Raw genomic sequence first — 15,826 nt, forward strand, 5'->3', positions numbered from 1 at the left:
GTTCGTGCCCCGGTCCGGGAGGATCCCACGTGCCGCAGAGCGGCTGGGCCCGTGAGCCGTGGCCGCTGAGCCTGCGCGTCCAGAGCCTGTGCTCCGCAACGGGAGAGGCCGCAACAGGGAGAGGCCCGCGTACTGCAAAAAAAAAATCATTAAAGAAATACAAAAAAAAAGTAGACTTGATCGATAAAAATAAAATTTTTTGGTTTTGCTCTGCTTGTTTTCACAGATCAAGTAGAGTGGTAAAGCCTCCTCCAGAGGGCAGGGTTCTGTCAGTCCTGCTTTCTACTGCATGCTCAGTGTCTAATCAGTACCCGGGATTTAGCACAGTAAATACTGTTAACTGCACATGTTAGTCCAAAAGGAGAAAATGCAATTAAGCACATTTAGGGATGAGAAAGAGGACAACATATGTACAGAATATTTTAAATCATCACAAGGAAAAAAAATCAAACAAAATGGGAAAATATAAATTAATCAAATCAAATCAACATGTAGAAAATCAGAATAGAGCAATGACCTCAGGAGAAATTTAAAAAGTACTCAAAGACTTATGCATTAAAAGGCACCAGCCCAGATAATTTTACTGGCCAGTTTCAAAATACCCTTAGGGAAGATGTAATTTACATACTACTTCATTATTTAAAAGCAAATAAAAAGAAAACCTCCCAAATTACCTATGAGGCTAACAAAACCCTAGTACAAAACGTAGACAAGGACAGAAAGTGTGTGCGCGCACACACACCCACGCACACGCCTGAAACCGGAGAACTTACAAAGAACGATGTAAAAACTATAAACAAAATATTAACATATAGAATTTAGCAGTGCATTAAAAGAACAAACAAAAAAAACCAAACAAACAAAGAACAAACAGATCACAGCCATAAAGGTTCTACGTCAGGAATGCAAAAAAAATCTACCAATATTTGTTACATTAACAGATTAAAACAACGAACTACCTTTACACCACATAAGATTGGTGAATAGTTCAGTAATGGAAACATCAACAAAAACATAAGAAATGAGCACTTTCGTACTCTGCCTGTGGAAGGCAATTTGATATCCATGAAAGTGTTAAACGTATACATCCTTTGTCCCAGAAATTCCACTCCTGGGATTTACTCTAAAGCATATTCACACATAACTCAAGAGTATGCACAAATATATCCACCACAACACTGTTCATCAAGAAGATAAACTGGAATATTATAAATGTCCATCACTAAGGGAATGATCAATTAATGTCTCCAAAACACATCTGATAAAATTCAACACCTATTCCTGACTTTTAAAAAATAAACACTAAAACAAGAAAAGAATAGAAACTTTGCTAATTCAGTGAAGGTAACTCCCCAAAACTATACCAAACACCATCCTCAAAGAAACCAAGGAATAAACAGTATAAATACTGGAAATGAAAAATAAAATGTATTTCCATTTATAGATCATGTAATTTTCCATGAGAACCAACTGAAAATGGATAAGAACCAATAAAAGAGCTTCAAAAGGTAACCAAGAAAAGAAAAAAATACACAAAAACTAATAGCTTCCCTAAGTCCCAGCACAAATACACCCACTAGAAAATATAACGAAAGAATGATTCCTAGACACAAGACGAGCACAAACGGAAAGACACCATAAAGGGAAACCTAACAAGACAACTAAAAAAAACTGTCAAAAATGACTCTATGAGAAAGACTGAATAAATGGAGAATCATGCCATATTCTTGGAAAGGAAGACTCAATATTTTAAGAAAACCACTTCTCCAAATTTGTTTATAAATTCAATGGAGTTCCTATAAAAATCTCAACCAGCCTTTTTTTTTGCAACTTGACAAATCTGCAACTTGACAAATTTGAAAGTCCATCTGAAAAAGTAAATGTGCGAGAAAATTTGGAAGGGGAAAAAAATAAGGAAGGGGATATGAGCACACCCGATATCAAAACATGCTGCCAGTTTACAGTAACTTGCCACAGGAAAAACCAAGTAGATTAGTTACATGGAGTAGGAAGTCTGGAACTAAATACAAGTAGAGTACATTGAGTGTTTACGATAAAGTGGCATTTCTACGTAATGGAGAAAGAAGGACCTATTCAATAAAAAGAACTGAGAGGGTGGATGTCCACCCATTGGAAAAAAAATAAGGTTAGCTATCATTTCAGATCAGACAGAGAAATAAAATTTCAGATAGATTAAAGGCATATGTGTAATAATGCAATCTATAAAATTGTTATAAAACAATTAAGAATACTTTTATATCTTAAGGTTGGGAAAGACTTCCATAAACAAGAAATAAGGCTCAGTGCTTCCCTAGTGGCGCAGTGGTTGGGAGTCCGCCTGCCGATGCAGGGGACACGGGTTAGTGCCCTGGTCCAGGAAGATCCCACATGCCACGGAGCGGCTGGACCTGTGAGCCATGGCCGCTGAGCCTGCGTGTCTGGAGCCTGTGCTCCGCAACGGGAGAGGCCACAACAGTGAGAGGCCCGCGTACCACAAAAAAAAAAAAAAAAAGAAAGAAAGAAGTCTCAGAATTCATGATGAGAAAGCCTGACGGTCTGACTATATAAAGCTATGCAATCTTGGAAGTATACTTACAACATGTATAACAGATGAAGCATTACTATCTATCGAACAGTAAGAAAGATAACAACTGGACTAGAAAAATGAGCAAAGAATAGATAATAACCAGAATAAAAACAAATTGTCAATAAATATTTGAAAAAAATGCTCTGTTGCACTAGCAATATGGAGAAATGCACATTAAAACAATAAGCTACCATTATCTCCCACAAGGCTGTGCAAAAATTTAAATGATTGAAATTACAAGTGCAGACAATGATATGGGAATACCCTTTGTGACCCAGCAATTCTACTCTAGGGATTAATTCTAAAGAAATATTCACACGTTTTCACAACTATGCACAGAACTGTTCCTAGTAGCATCTTTCATAATGAGGGAAAATGGGATAAAGATAAATGTCCAGCACTCGCGGAAGAGCTAAATAACTTGTGCATCCTTTTTGCAGAATATAACACAGCCACGGGAGGTTGGTTTGTGTGGTGACCTCTTTATTTCTCCTCCTCCCCTGCCTTTCAGCCCAGGCCTCTGTTTCTTCCCTGCTTCTTGTCCCAAGGACACTCACCATTATGGAGCCAACCACAGGGGCTTTGATCACCCACCACAGAGCCGTGTTGTCATTCATATCCCAGCAGCTGCAAGACAGACAGAAAGAAGAGAGATGATGCTTGGGGGCATCATCTCTCCTGGCTGGCTGGAAGGGATGGAAGGGCATCACCATCTCCTTCCAGCCAGCCCCTCCTGCAGCTCTGAGGAGGGGCTGGCTGGAAGGAGAGCTCTCAGGCGGGCTGCACACCCAAGCCCAGCCCTGGTTCCAGTGCCTTGGTCCTTCCCTCTGCTCCCCTGTCAAGGCAGGGACTGGAGCCCAGGAGTGAGGGCACCAGCGGGCTCCTGGGCAAGGGCCATGTTCCCCCTTCAGACCTAGGGCTCTGGGAGATGCGACCTCACCCTCGATATTCCTCCTCCCCTCCCTAAAAGGAGAACAGCCACTCAGAGTTGGGCCCAGAAGCAGAGCAGGACTCTGAAACCTTGCACATTCCCTCACCGAGTCCTGGCTGAGATGTGGCTGGGTGGGTCCACCCGCAGTGGGGTCAGGGCACAGTCACTGCCCAGGGCTGGGGGTGCAGCCATGCCCGGCATTGGATGGTTTGCCTGAGACGGTTCATGGGATATGAGGACAGCCGCTGACAACCATCTGTAAGAGCCTCCTTGGGGCTCCGGCCCTGGCTCTCGGGCATGTACTCACCCTGTGTCATCGAAGTAGAGCCTCAGCACAGCCCACACGGACACACACACAGTTGGGGTCCCTGGAGAGCAAGAAAAGGAGCCCTGTGATAACTGGAAAACCAATAGGCCCAGTGTCCCCCTCAGACTTAGGGCTTCTGGGGGCCAATGAACCCCTCAGAGGTGGGGTCCCGACCCATGGGACATGTCTCCCTCTCAGACCTGGAGTCCTGGGGACCCTAACTGTCCCTCACACCCAGGCCTCCTGGGGGTCCATGTCTCTCCCAAACCCTGGGCTACTTCGCCTCTCAGGAGGACTCTTGAGCATATCCCCTCCATCAGACAGTGGGCTTCCTACGAGAAGAGCAAGAAAGCATCCAAGAACCGGGAGTGTGCCATCAGCTGTGAGGCAGGTCAGTGCCTCCCTCCTCTGACCTGACGCTCCCGTACGGCAGGACCAAGGACATCCCCGGCCATGAGGCCTGAACCTGTCTGGGAGACAGCCAGTGACCTACCCCAGCCAATGAGGATGTACCAGTAGAAGTATCTCCTCTCGGGGAAGAAGGTCTCCACCAGCAGGGTGAAGAGGTACAGGCCCTCAATGAACAGCCAGAAGTAGTTGGATACGACACAGTAGTGGAAGAAAACCATCACAGCCTTGCATTCCACCTGCAGGGAGAGCGAGGAGGGGGAGGGTGGCACGAGACCCCACCGAACCCTGAAAATCCAGCCCAGCAGGACCAGAGAGGATCCTGAGGACCCTTCAGCTGAAGCATGCTCGGGCTTAAACACCCCGTGGGTCTGAAAGACTCAATATTCCTGGATTCAGAGTTTAAAACTGCAGCATCCTATGAGTCCGAGTCGAAGCTGCCATGGAGGCAGACCTGCACAGGTCAGAGAACATGGAACCCCCTTTTCTCCCCAGGCTCATTCTCCCCGACTTTCCCGTCCCGTCCCCAGTCCCCACAGGAGAGGCGAATAAGGAGAACCCTGCAGGAGGCTCCTTGGTAAAATAGAGGTTTCAGGCATCACATAGGTTAGGGGAACACCCCTGGCCCCCCGGAAATCTCATAGATCCCCCTCCAAGTGAGCCCTTTCAGGTCAAGGTCTTGTGCTCTGGGCTGTTCTTTCCATCCTGCCCCAACGAAGCCTATCTTTTCTGCTTATCTCCAAATGTATCAGAACTGGGGAGGTGGTCTGGAGGGAACCCCAGCCAATCAGCCCCTTGGCTCCATCTTGGGTTAAACGACCCGCGGCCAAGCCAGCCCTCTCTCTGAGCCTAGTCAAGCGGAACTTGACATTTCCACCCGACCCTCCTCAACTGCTCTGCCAAGGACACACAGAGGCCAAGGGACAGGAAGTGAAGTCCCGCTGGGGTCTCACTGGCTGCTAGTAACCGCATGGTCATTCCTGGGTTCCCGTGTTCACTGGGGTCGATGCCTTAACCTGTAGGAAAACACCTGGGCGGCAGGGCGTCGCAGGGAGGGCCAGTCCTGGCAGGGCTCCGCGCACTCACAGTGGAGATGAAGCAGTGGTTGCCGTCCTGCTCAGCGTAGAGGATCCAGTCTTTGATGAAGACGGAGATGGCCCTCAGCATGAAAGACGCAAAGAGGTTCATGTGGATGAAGTTTCGGGTGCAGTGCAGCTTCCTACACCAGCGGCCAGGGAAGCAAAAGGCTTTGAAGTAAGGAACTCCACAGCCTTCCACCCTCCACCTCAGGGTCTGCTTTGGGCCGACTCCACGGCTTTGTCTCAAGGGGGTCCTCCACCTAGACCATCCCCTTCTTCCCACCTAGGCTCTAAACCCTTGCTCACTCCCAGGCCCCTGCCACCTGGCCCCACTACCCCGTGACCTACTCTCTCCTGTGACCTCTCTTTATCTAGACCAGGAAGATAAAGTGAGGAACGTAGGTCTCCTGCCCAGGGTCTTCCTTGCTGTGTGGCCCTGGACAAGTCAGTTGCCCTCTCTGGGATCAAGTTTCCCATCTCTTATCCTAGGGGTGGGGGAAATGCCTTCCAAGGGACTTCCAGAGCCGACATCCAGGGAAGGAGTGGGAGGTGGGAGGGATGGAGCAAGGGCTCTGAGCTGGGGTGGGCTGCACTCGCTCGAATGCTGCCCAGGGTCTCACCGGAAACGACACAGGATGACCATGGCAGTGGTGAGGGTGACGAGGGACGTGCTGTAGCCAACTGTGTACAGGGCCTTCACCGACAGGTAGTAATAATCCTGGAGCAGAGCACAGGACACGCAGGGCTCCACATGGGGCCTGCCCCCGGCCCCCACGGAACTGCATCCGATCTCCCAGGCCAGGGCCTGCTGCCCAGCTCCTCCCTCCTCTCTGCTCTTGTTGATGGCCTCTCCTCCACACCCCACTCAGTTCCTCCACCCCCCGACACCCCCAACCCCCAGGCGCCCCCCCCCCCCCCGCCGAGCCACCTCCTCCCTCTGCAGAATCCGCACTGTGCAAAAGCTGAGTGCTGGCAGAGTGCAGGAGCACTGACCAGCCAGAAGGGGGCCCAGCCTCATCCTGGGGGAGGAGCCGGGAGGCTCCCTGCTGGGCCCCACATTAACCCTTCAATGGCTGGGCCACAGAAAGTCTGTGTATCCTGAAAGAGTAGCTAGGGAGGTGGAGGACGCGGGCTGGGGGCCGGAGGAGCTCAAGCAGCAAACCAGTTGTTTCTCAGCCCAGAATGAGCGAATGAAAGTCCTGCCCTCTCATGCAGCAGGTGCTCATGAACGCTGCCTGGGGACCGGAGCTTCCGCACGTCCATCAGAAGTCCAGGCCTCTGGTGGACACACCCCTCCACCCACCTCCTCAGCCTCATCCCTCCACCTCCAGGTGAGGAGCAGACACTCACCTGGTCCCCGGTCTCAGACTCGTACTCATCAAACCCACAAGCGTCGAAATAATGAGGGAACGGCTCCGACCATCCATCCTCTGTGCAGTTCCGGCTCACCACCCTCATGTCTGCAGCAGAACAAAAACTCAGCAAGCCACAGAAATGATTTAAAAGGGCTCCAAAATTCTTAACCGAAAATTACTTCTTAAGCGGGAATTCCTGGAAATCCACATGCCCATCTGAGAAGCTTGGCAGCTGAAGGTTCGTGAGATCCTCCACTGTCCAAGGGAAAGTAGTAATTGCTTTTATCCTTATACAAAGGATGAGGAGGGTAGGAGGACAAAGTGCAAGCTGATCTCTAAACAAGGGGTGAGGGGACTGAGCCAGAACGAATCCAGCCTCCTTCCGCCTAGGGAAAGGCCTGAGCCCCTGCCCTAGGCCCTGGGTCGGCACTTGCCAAACTTCGGCGAGCAGAAGAATGACCTGGGATCACAAATGCAGATTCCAGGCCCCAAAATTCTGGCCCAGGAGTCACCTCAGGTGGTGGTGCAGCAGGAGTTCTCGTCATACCTGGAGCTCTAGGTGATGCCTTTACCGGGAGCTCTGGGCCTTCCAGCAGCTGCAATACCCCATGTGAAGGGGACACGTGGCTTAATTAACAAGGACCAGACCTCCACTGACCCAGCATCAGATCTTATTAAGATACATATTTAGGTGTAGAAAAAAAGAGACTTTGCCTTTTCAGGTTTAGAGGTCTGTTTCCTGTCACTAATATACTTTAATTTTCTTTTGCTCGACTTTAAAGGCCATTTTGCAGGACACCAGAGTGGGCAGGAGTCATTTGCTGGCTGCAGAGTGGAGTCCAGTCTGGTTTTCACCCCGCCTGGGTGCCTTTTGGCCTTTAATGATTGCTCATCTCACCTTCCCCGCTCCTGATTGTCTAAAGGTGAAGCACAGATGTCTGGGGGAGGCGGGAAGGCAGCAGCCGTCCCCTGCCTCCAGCCCAGCCCCTGAGTGTGGCCCCAGGCTGACCCCCCTTCCCAGACTGGCTTCCTGGGAGTTTACCTGGTGTGTTAGGACACCTGGGGTTGCTCTTCCTTTCAGGATTCAGGGGCCAGAAAATCGTATACAAGAGACATCTGCATAAAAGAGGCTCCAACACCCATGTTGTTGGAAGAATCCCCCCTCTGTGGCCGAGGCCACCCCTGGGGCACTCAGGAAGGGGGCAAGGGCAGAGGCCAAGAAAGGGGACCCCTACACTTTTCCAACCTCGTGTCCTGCTGCCTGAGTTGGAAGATCTAAGGCCAGTTCTTTTTTTTTTTTTTTTTTTTTTTTGCGGTACACGTGCCTCTACTGCTGTGGCCTCTCCTGCTGCAGAGCACAGGCTCCGGACACGCAGGCCCAGTGGCCATGGCTCACAGGCCCAGCCGCTCCGCGGCACCTGGGATCCTCCCGGACCGGGGCACGAACCCGTGTCCCCTGCATCGGCAGGCGGACTCTCAACCACTGCGCCACCAGAGAAGCCCAAGGCCAGTTCTTTTTAGCCAGGAGTCAGAAACGCACTTCCTGGGACTCTGGGAAGCAGCGGAGGGCGGGCTCTCCTGCCATAAAGACAGCTCTGCCCAGAGCGGGGAGACTGGTCTCCATCGCTGCTCAGATTCTGAGTCTTATGACCCAGAACAAAAAGGACATCTGGCAGGTCCAGGGAGAGAAGGGCTCACTTCTGTCCCACAGTTTGATGCCAAATGGATCCTTCTTCAAGCAAATCTGTTTCAGGCTGCTACTGGCAACCTCTTTCCAAGTCCCTCTGAACGTTTCTTTCAGAAAGTCTGCACGTCCTAGGGGACCACGGCCTTGGCCAAGCCCTTCCCTTCCCTGGGTCTCCTCTCTGCTTTGCCCACATCGGGGTGGTGGGAAGAGGAAAGGGAAGTCGCTTTGAAAAACATTTTTTTAAAAAAGTATCCTGGAGATACAAGCCATTTCCTTTCTTTTATTTTCCTTCTTCCTCTTTGTATAATACAGCGTGGGCTCAGAAAAGTATAAACCTTTTTGTTCAGAACTATTGCATGAATCTGCCAGTCTACCGTTCTGACAGAAATCTCCGGAAGATGCAGTACTCTCCAGGTTGTCACCACCCTGCAGTGGCTGCACCTACTTCACTAGGCTGTTCTGCCCCGGCAACTCTGTAGGAGCACAGAATCTTAGGGCAGGGGTTCTCAAAGTGGGTGCCCCCCCAGACCAGCCCATCAGCATCACCTGGGAGACTGGCTAGAAATGCACATTCTCAGGCCCCACCCAGGCCTGCTGAATCAGACTCTGGGAGTGAGGTCCAGGAATCTGCTTTAACAAGCCCATTAGGTGATTTTTAAAGTATGAGAACCACTGTTCTACATGTGGGAGTTCAACGCTATCGGAGACCACTTAGGGAGCTCTTTACTGAGATCTGTGCTTCCCTGAAATTGTATGCACAGTGTTCTGTCTGAGCACTTGCGTGCAAATTTCCATGGAGAAAATCCACAGCTTTATCAGAGAAGGAAAGCGAGCTGCCAAAGATCACACAGCCAGAGAGAGGCATAGACCGGCCTGGGAGGAGGGGTTCCCCAAGTTCACGGGTTAGCAGATGCCCTCCCTCCAGCCAGCCCATGGTAAACCCCAGCTCGTCCCTTACCTGAGAGATCCAAGGAGTTACTGTCAGCAAATCCAAACTCTCCTGCAAAACAGGTGTGAGCATGAGTCGGGACACCCGGCCATCAGCTCGCCTGGGCTATCCACTGCTTACTCTGCACCGTGGAAGGCCAAGGCTGCCCCTGGCCTGAAGGATCAGGGCTGGGGGGAGATGGGATCTTGGCCAAGAGGCTGCGTCCCACATAGTAGCCACACACACCTGTCTGACACACTGCACCTTCCAATTCCATCCCATTTGCTTTGTATTTCTATGATGCTAATGGTGGCCCATGACTCAGTTCTCCACACTGGACCACAGGGAGTGGAAATGGGACATTGTCGGGAGGATGGGAGGGCCTCTGGAGTGGGAGAGGACTGGAAGAGGGTAACTGGGCCTTTCCTCTTTTTTTGTAGGTGCTTGTTGTTTATCTATTTTATATAAAGTAGTGTGTATGTGTTAATGCCGAACGCCTAATTTATCTCCGCCCCCGCCTCCGCTATCCCCTTTGGTAACCATAAGTTTGTTTTCTATATCTGTGAGTCTATTTCTGTTTTGTAAGTAAGTTAATTAACTGGGTCTTTTCAAGAAAAGGGCAAAGAATAGCAATATGGGTCCTGGGCTTGCATTCTTTCTTTGGTGCTCAACCCTCAATCTCAGCCCACAAACCACTCCCATCAAAGGGAACCCAGAACTCCGAAGACTTCCTCCTCAGACATTTTTTCTCTTTCTCTCCTGACTCTTTATTCCCTCCTCCACCCGTTCTTTAGGCTGAATCTCCTGTTAGCAGTGAACCCCAATTTCCCCTCTTCTTCTCAAAATTCTGTTTTCAAGGTTCAGCTGACATGCCACCTCCTCCAGGAAGCCTCCCCTGACATCACCGTTATTCTGCCCGAACGCCACCTGGTTGGGTCTCTTCTACTCTGGAGCTTGCCATACATTCCAACTCCACATGTGGGCTCACTCACACAATCAGGCCTGTACGTGTACATATGCACGTGGCCTATGCACACGGGTGGCCTTGTTTGCTAACCCCTCCACAGGGGAGTGGGTGTCAACTTCCCAAACAAGCTCATGAGCACCCTGAGACCAGGAGCTCCATCTTCCATCTTCCTGTGTCTCCCCCACCTCCAGATGGCCAAGGAGGGAGGGGGTGGGGGGGAGGTGGGATGAACCCAGCTCCTGATGAGCCTCTCATTCCACCCCCACCCACTCCCAGCAGTCAGAGCCAGGCTCCTGCCGGAGGGACAGATGATCAGCAGTCTGTCCTCTCCAAGGTTCCTCTTACCGATGGTTTCCGTCTCCCAGACTAAGAAAGAGAGAGAGACAGACAGACGGACAGAAAGACAGAGAGAGAGAACACAGAGGTGAGCGAGGGGTCTAAAGTCAGGTCTGCTCTCTCCGGGCCCTGCTGACGATTTCCTCCTCTTTCCCACTCCCAGACTCTGGAGAGAGGCTCTGCTGGGGGCGCCAGAGGCATGAGAACCACAAGCTGGGGCTGGACCAGACACTGGAGACTTCTACGATTCCCTCGCGAACAGGACACAGTTAAAGAGAAAAATCAGAGGCATGTGTAAGGAGGAGAGCGATCAACGTTCCCGTCTCTCCAATAGCCCGCAGAGCAACAATTATTACAACGAGCATGAGATTCAGCCCTGAGAACCAGGAAATAAAATGAAAAAACGCCACCTTCAGCTTTCTAAGTATTTAAGGCAAGTCTCACTAATCCAGCTCCGTGAATGGAGATGCTAAAAAGGCCTGCCTTAGTGAACCATTAAGAAGCGGGGGTAAATAACACATTCATTGCCAGACGGAGGCATAGAGTCTGAAGGAAAGTTTAGCTTAAGAAAATTTTATTTTACTGCTGATTCATTTTACCTTTTTTTGTGGTTGAAAAGAAGTAATCCTGCCATGGTACCTGACCCAGAGTAGCTGTTCCGTCAACTTTAAATAAACGACCGAACGAAAGGAGTACGTGAGTGGAGGAAGTGATTAAGTTGGTTTGTATAGGAATGAATTAGAAACTGGGCTGAATCAGCAGGCTGCCACCTCGCCTGACGTCCCACCATTCATACTGGGCCTCTTGCTTCAGCACTTCCCATCCTGCCCTGGGTCACACCCAGTCCCCGCGCTGTCAGGATGGGAGAGTTCAACTGCCACTCTCCTGCTGGGCTGGCTGGAGATTCTGGAGGTGGGAGGTGTGGCTAACAGGCCCTGCTCGGAGCGGAAGTTGGGGGGAGGCGAGGCAGGGGTGCGATGCAGCTAGACCCTGCCTCCTCCGGTCCTGGGCAGGGAGGCAGAGATGGGGCCCTGGCACCCCGATACAATGCCACTACCTCCCTCCTCCGCCTCTTGCAAAAAGAGAAGTCCAGGCACTCTAGGTTGCTGGACTTCCAGGTGTGAAAGACTTTGCCGCTGCCTCTCACACACACATTAGGGACAGCGGCAGGCAGGATTCTGTAGTGAGGTGGAGCTTGGAGACTCTCCGCTTCTGGAAGGACACTGGCTGAAGCCTTACGCAGGTGAAGGACGAAGCTGAGACCCAGGTCTCAAGGGGCCCGAGCCTGGCCGCCCACGCGTGTCTCAGACTCTCTAATCTCCTCAGGAGCCCCACCCTCTGTCCTCCTCAAACCAAGGCCCCAACGCAGGGCTCAGTGGTCCACGGGTGGTTCTCAGTACATCACCGGCCTGGAGCCCAGCCCCGCCATCTCTCCCCGCCCGGCCCAACTCAGCGCCCCTCAGCTTGCCACCCTGCTTCCGTGACACCCCCAGGGTTGGGGCAGAGGGCCAGTCTGGCTCCAGTCCCTTCCCAGTGTCAGTGTGGGCTCATCAACCACCAACCTTCTTTAGGAGCCCACGAGGCCTCCACCAAAGCCAGCAACAGGCCTGGAGAGACCACCAGACTCACACTCAAAGGAGAGGCTCCCCAGAACCCCTTGCCCTCAGACCCCTCCCCATGGAGAGGCGGTCACCCAGGCCTCTCTGTGCGAGTGATAACGGTGATAACATCAGCTGACACCACTGACCATTAAGATGTGTCCAGTCTCGCTAAGGGACTTCTTGCTAAGGAACCTGGAGTCCAAGTTCGAGAGCCCAGCCACGACAATGCGCCTCCACGTGGACTTGCCACGTCTGAGGGGTGCTTCTGCGTCCCTGTGTGCACGAGGGTCCGTGATTTCATCTCCCCACCAGCACATGAGCTCTGGAATGGGAAATATCCGCCTGCAGGGCGCCCTATGTCCCTGGTGCTTGTCTCTCAGAAAAGCCTGAGGTCCGAACAAGGGGAGCAGGCTGGACCCAGAGTGGCCTGAAGAGGCCCCCGGGGGGGACCCACCTTGGTCTGGGTTGAAGATTCGGAAGAGCTCAGGGCAACTGACGAGGACCATCTCACCCACGTGGGCAGGCTTCCAACATGTGATGTTGTCCCACATCCCAGGGCAGCCTGTGAGGAAGGGAACCATGGTGAGAGGGCAGCGAGATGCCCACATACACACACACACACACATCACACGCACACATCACCCTGCACGAGCTCTTCCACGTCCCCAGGCTCCACGTCGCGGTGGGGTCCCACTTCACATCGACCTCCTCGGTGGGCCCTCCCTGCCCCTCGGGGGAGGGGCAGGAACCGTCTGGCCCGAGGATGGCGCTCCATGCCCTCTCCCCGCAGTCGCCCAGCGCCTTTCAGGGCAGGCCTGCAGCAGGAAGATGACACCGAGCTGGGACCTGAAGAGGACCACAAATTGGCCAGATGGGGCTGGGGGGAGGAGGGGAGAGGCCTGCAAAGCCAAGGCCCCGAACTATGAAAGGGCTCGGAGCACAAGGAGCCAGGAAGCAGGGAGCACCTGAGAGGCCACTGTGCTGGCGAGGCACACCCGCATCAGGTGAGCACCGAGGGCTGGAGGAGAGCAGGGACAAACTGAGAGCTATTGAGGAATCGCCAAGACGCGCGGCTCGCTGGACACGAGCTTGTGAGAAAGGAGGAAGACGTTGAGCTTGACGACCAGGTTTTCAGATTTGGGGGGCTCAGTGGACGCTCCGACCCCTGTGCCTGCTCTCCTTCCAGCCCTTGCCTGCCTCTCTGTGGAGTCCTCTGTACTCCCATCACCACCACCTCACCTCCCCTTCACGCTTCACCCCTCGTCTGACTCCACCCCTCCTCTCCACGGAGAGGCCTCTTGCCCTTACAGACCTCTCCGCCCTTATGGAGTGGGCTCCACCCTGCCCACCCCGACTGCATGCAGGGGCTCGTGTCTGCCCTGCCCTCGGCCCCTTGCCCCACTGCCCTTAAACGAGACCACCAGGTCCAAGGACTATCAGGACAGAATTACACAGACAACTGCCAACCCTGACTCCTGCACAACATGGGGGCTACCTTCCATGGCCAGGGGCCTGCTGGATATCCCCACCTTGAAAGGCCCAAGACAATCCACACACAGCGTGTCCAAGACTCAACTCAGCATCTCCTACAAACTCTGATTTCCGGTCTCAACCCCAGCTAGAGTCCTGGAGTCACTCTTGCTTTGTCTCCTTCTCCTTCGTGCTCCACAGCCGACTGGTCACCAAGTCCTGCTGGTGTGACGTCTGAATATTTGTGGAATCCATGCCCTACTCTCCATCCTTGCACTCCCACCTAGCTAAGGGCTGACCACCTTTCACTGGGACCATGGTTACGGCCTCCCCAGTGGCTTCCTCACTCAACCGCACAGAGCTGTGACCGTGAGCTCTTCCAAAGGAAGATCTGGCTGGGCCACACAGCCGCCACCCCCAGTGAGCACCTTCCATTGATCCTATCACCTCAGCTGTAACGTGGTTCCTCAGGCCTGGCCCTTGCTTCTCACTCTGGCATGTGCGGCGTGGGTGAGGCCCTGGGATGAGAGCTCACCCAGGGAAAGGACGTGATGTGAGAGGAGCATGGAACCCCCCGTTTTCCAGGTGGGCAGAGATGTAATCATGACGGGGGGCAAAGGCAGAGAAGGGAGGCAGCAGTGTGGCGTGTCTGACGGCAGAGTACAGGCTTTCAGAAAAGGGACCACATCCTGCTGAGCGGTCTATAATAAGGGCTTTGGAGGGCTTCTCTGCCGCGTAAGGGACAGCCAGCGCTTGTCCCAGCCCACAGGACTGCTAGGAGGACTAATGAGTTCATACGTGTAAAGCTCGCAGAAGAACGGCAGGCTCACTCAAGGCAGGCTCACCATTGTTATTACCATTAATTGCATTATTTCAATTAGGTGTCCCTGGGGATCATTCCCCTAAGAGAGATGAAACACAGCCCTAGCAGGTGAGAAGAAAGGCCAGTGGAGGGCCACTGACAGACACAGAGGAAGCCCGGGCAGGTGCTGGACAGGGATGGGGGCCCGGGGCGGGGCCTCATGAGCTCACAGCCTCTCTGTTGGGGTCCATGACTGACTTTCAGGTCCTGTTTGGACCAGAAGGCACCCAAAGCTTCCAGGTGCAGAAAACCCTATCTCTCAGAACTCAGACCTGGCTACTTTAGAATTCACACCCAATCACATTAGCCTATAGCATCCTGCTCCCAGAATGACTGAGTTTGGGAGACAGAAGCATCATAGAAAGCTCTGAGGACAACAAACCAAGATGACGAGGATGCTGGGGCCACATGAAGGGAGATGGGTCCCAGGTCTGTTACTGATGATTCCTGTCCACCCATCACAGCAGGGCTCCAACCTGCACGTGGCTGGTTATGACAACATATCCTTGAAAGAGACCTAACAGTACATCTTTGGCCGCCATGGCCCGTGTTGACCGTGGAATGGCCATGGAGCGTGGCCATGTCTGGCCCATGCCCTGGGAACCCCAGTCAACAGATGTTCCCTAAATGTGGAACATTAGGCCCTGGCACGGCCTAATGTGTTCCCCTGAGTTCTGTGAGTCATTATAGCAAATTATGGAGGATGAAGAGGAGGCTATGGGAACTCTTTTTTTTTTTTGCGGTACACGGGCCTCTCACTGTTGTGGCCTCTCCCGTTGAGGAGCACAGGCTCCAGGTGCGCAGGCTCAGTGGCCACGGCTCACAGGCCCAGCCGCTCCGCGGCACGTGGGATCTTCCTGGATCAGGGCACGAACCCGTCTCCCCTGCATCGGCAGGCGGACTCTCAACCACTGCGCCACCAGGGAAGCCCAAGGGAACTCCTGATTTGTAGCCAAGACAGACTGAAGTGTGGGTAACCTGGGGCCCCACGACTTGCAATTGGCATCTGAAATGGGGGAGCAGTCTCCTGAAGCTGACCCTTAATCTGTTGGGTCTGTGCTAACTCCAGGTCGTTAGTGTCAGATTTGAATTAAATTGTAAGGACATCCAGTGGGTATCCGTAGAAAACCGGAGAACTGCCTGGTATGGAAAACCCACACATTTGGTGTCAGAAATGCTGTGAAACAGTTTTGCTTTATGGGACAATGTCCCCAACCCCATCGGGAGCTTTCAGCCATCCACACACCTCTCTGGCCTGCATCACTGGGGTCATAGGAGACGCAGGTCACCATCTCGGGGCTTTCCAGG

At 52.5% G+C, this 15,826-nt stretch overlaps 1 protein-coding gene across 2 annotated transcripts in view; it reads right to left on the reverse strand.

The window, feature by feature from the left end:
- The window catches only part of ADCYAP1R1 (ADCYAP receptor type I), a 39,242-nt gene that overhangs the window by 14,541 nt on the left and 8,875 nt on the right, over window positions 1–15,826 (reverse strand). Inside the window, exons 3-11 of one of the 2 annotated variants that reach the window (XM_022583933.3) lie at window positions 12,641–12,748; window positions 10,595–10,615; window positions 9,313–9,354; window positions 6,663–6,772; window positions 5,933–6,030; window positions 5,320–5,452; window positions 4,319–4,472; window positions 3,826–3,886; window positions 3,145–3,214 (exon numbers count right to left, since the gene is read on the reverse strand). In XM_022583933.3, the coding sequence (XP_022439641.1) occupies window positions 3,145–3,214; window positions 3,826–3,886; window positions 4,319–4,472; window positions 5,320–5,452; window positions 5,933–6,030; window positions 6,663–6,772; window positions 9,313–9,354; window positions 10,595–10,615; window positions 12,641–12,748 (797 nt within the window). The remainder of the gene's footprint in view (window positions 1–3,144; window positions 3,215–3,825; window positions 3,887–4,318; window positions 4,473–5,319; window positions 5,453–5,932; window positions 6,031–6,662; window positions 6,773–9,312; window positions 9,355–10,594; window positions 10,616–12,640; window positions 12,749–15,826) is intronic. The other variant, XM_089917544.1, reaches the window with a different exon arrangement.

This window comes from Delphinapterus leucas, chromosome 9, assembly GCF_059928025.1.
Source record: "Delphinapterus leucas isolate spDelLeu-1000000601 "Yukka" chromosome 9, BTC_Dleu_Yukka2, whole genome shotgun sequence".
NCBI classification, from domain to species: domain Eukaryota; kingdom Metazoa; phylum Chordata; class Mammalia; order Artiodactyla; family Monodontidae; genus Delphinapterus; species Delphinapterus leucas.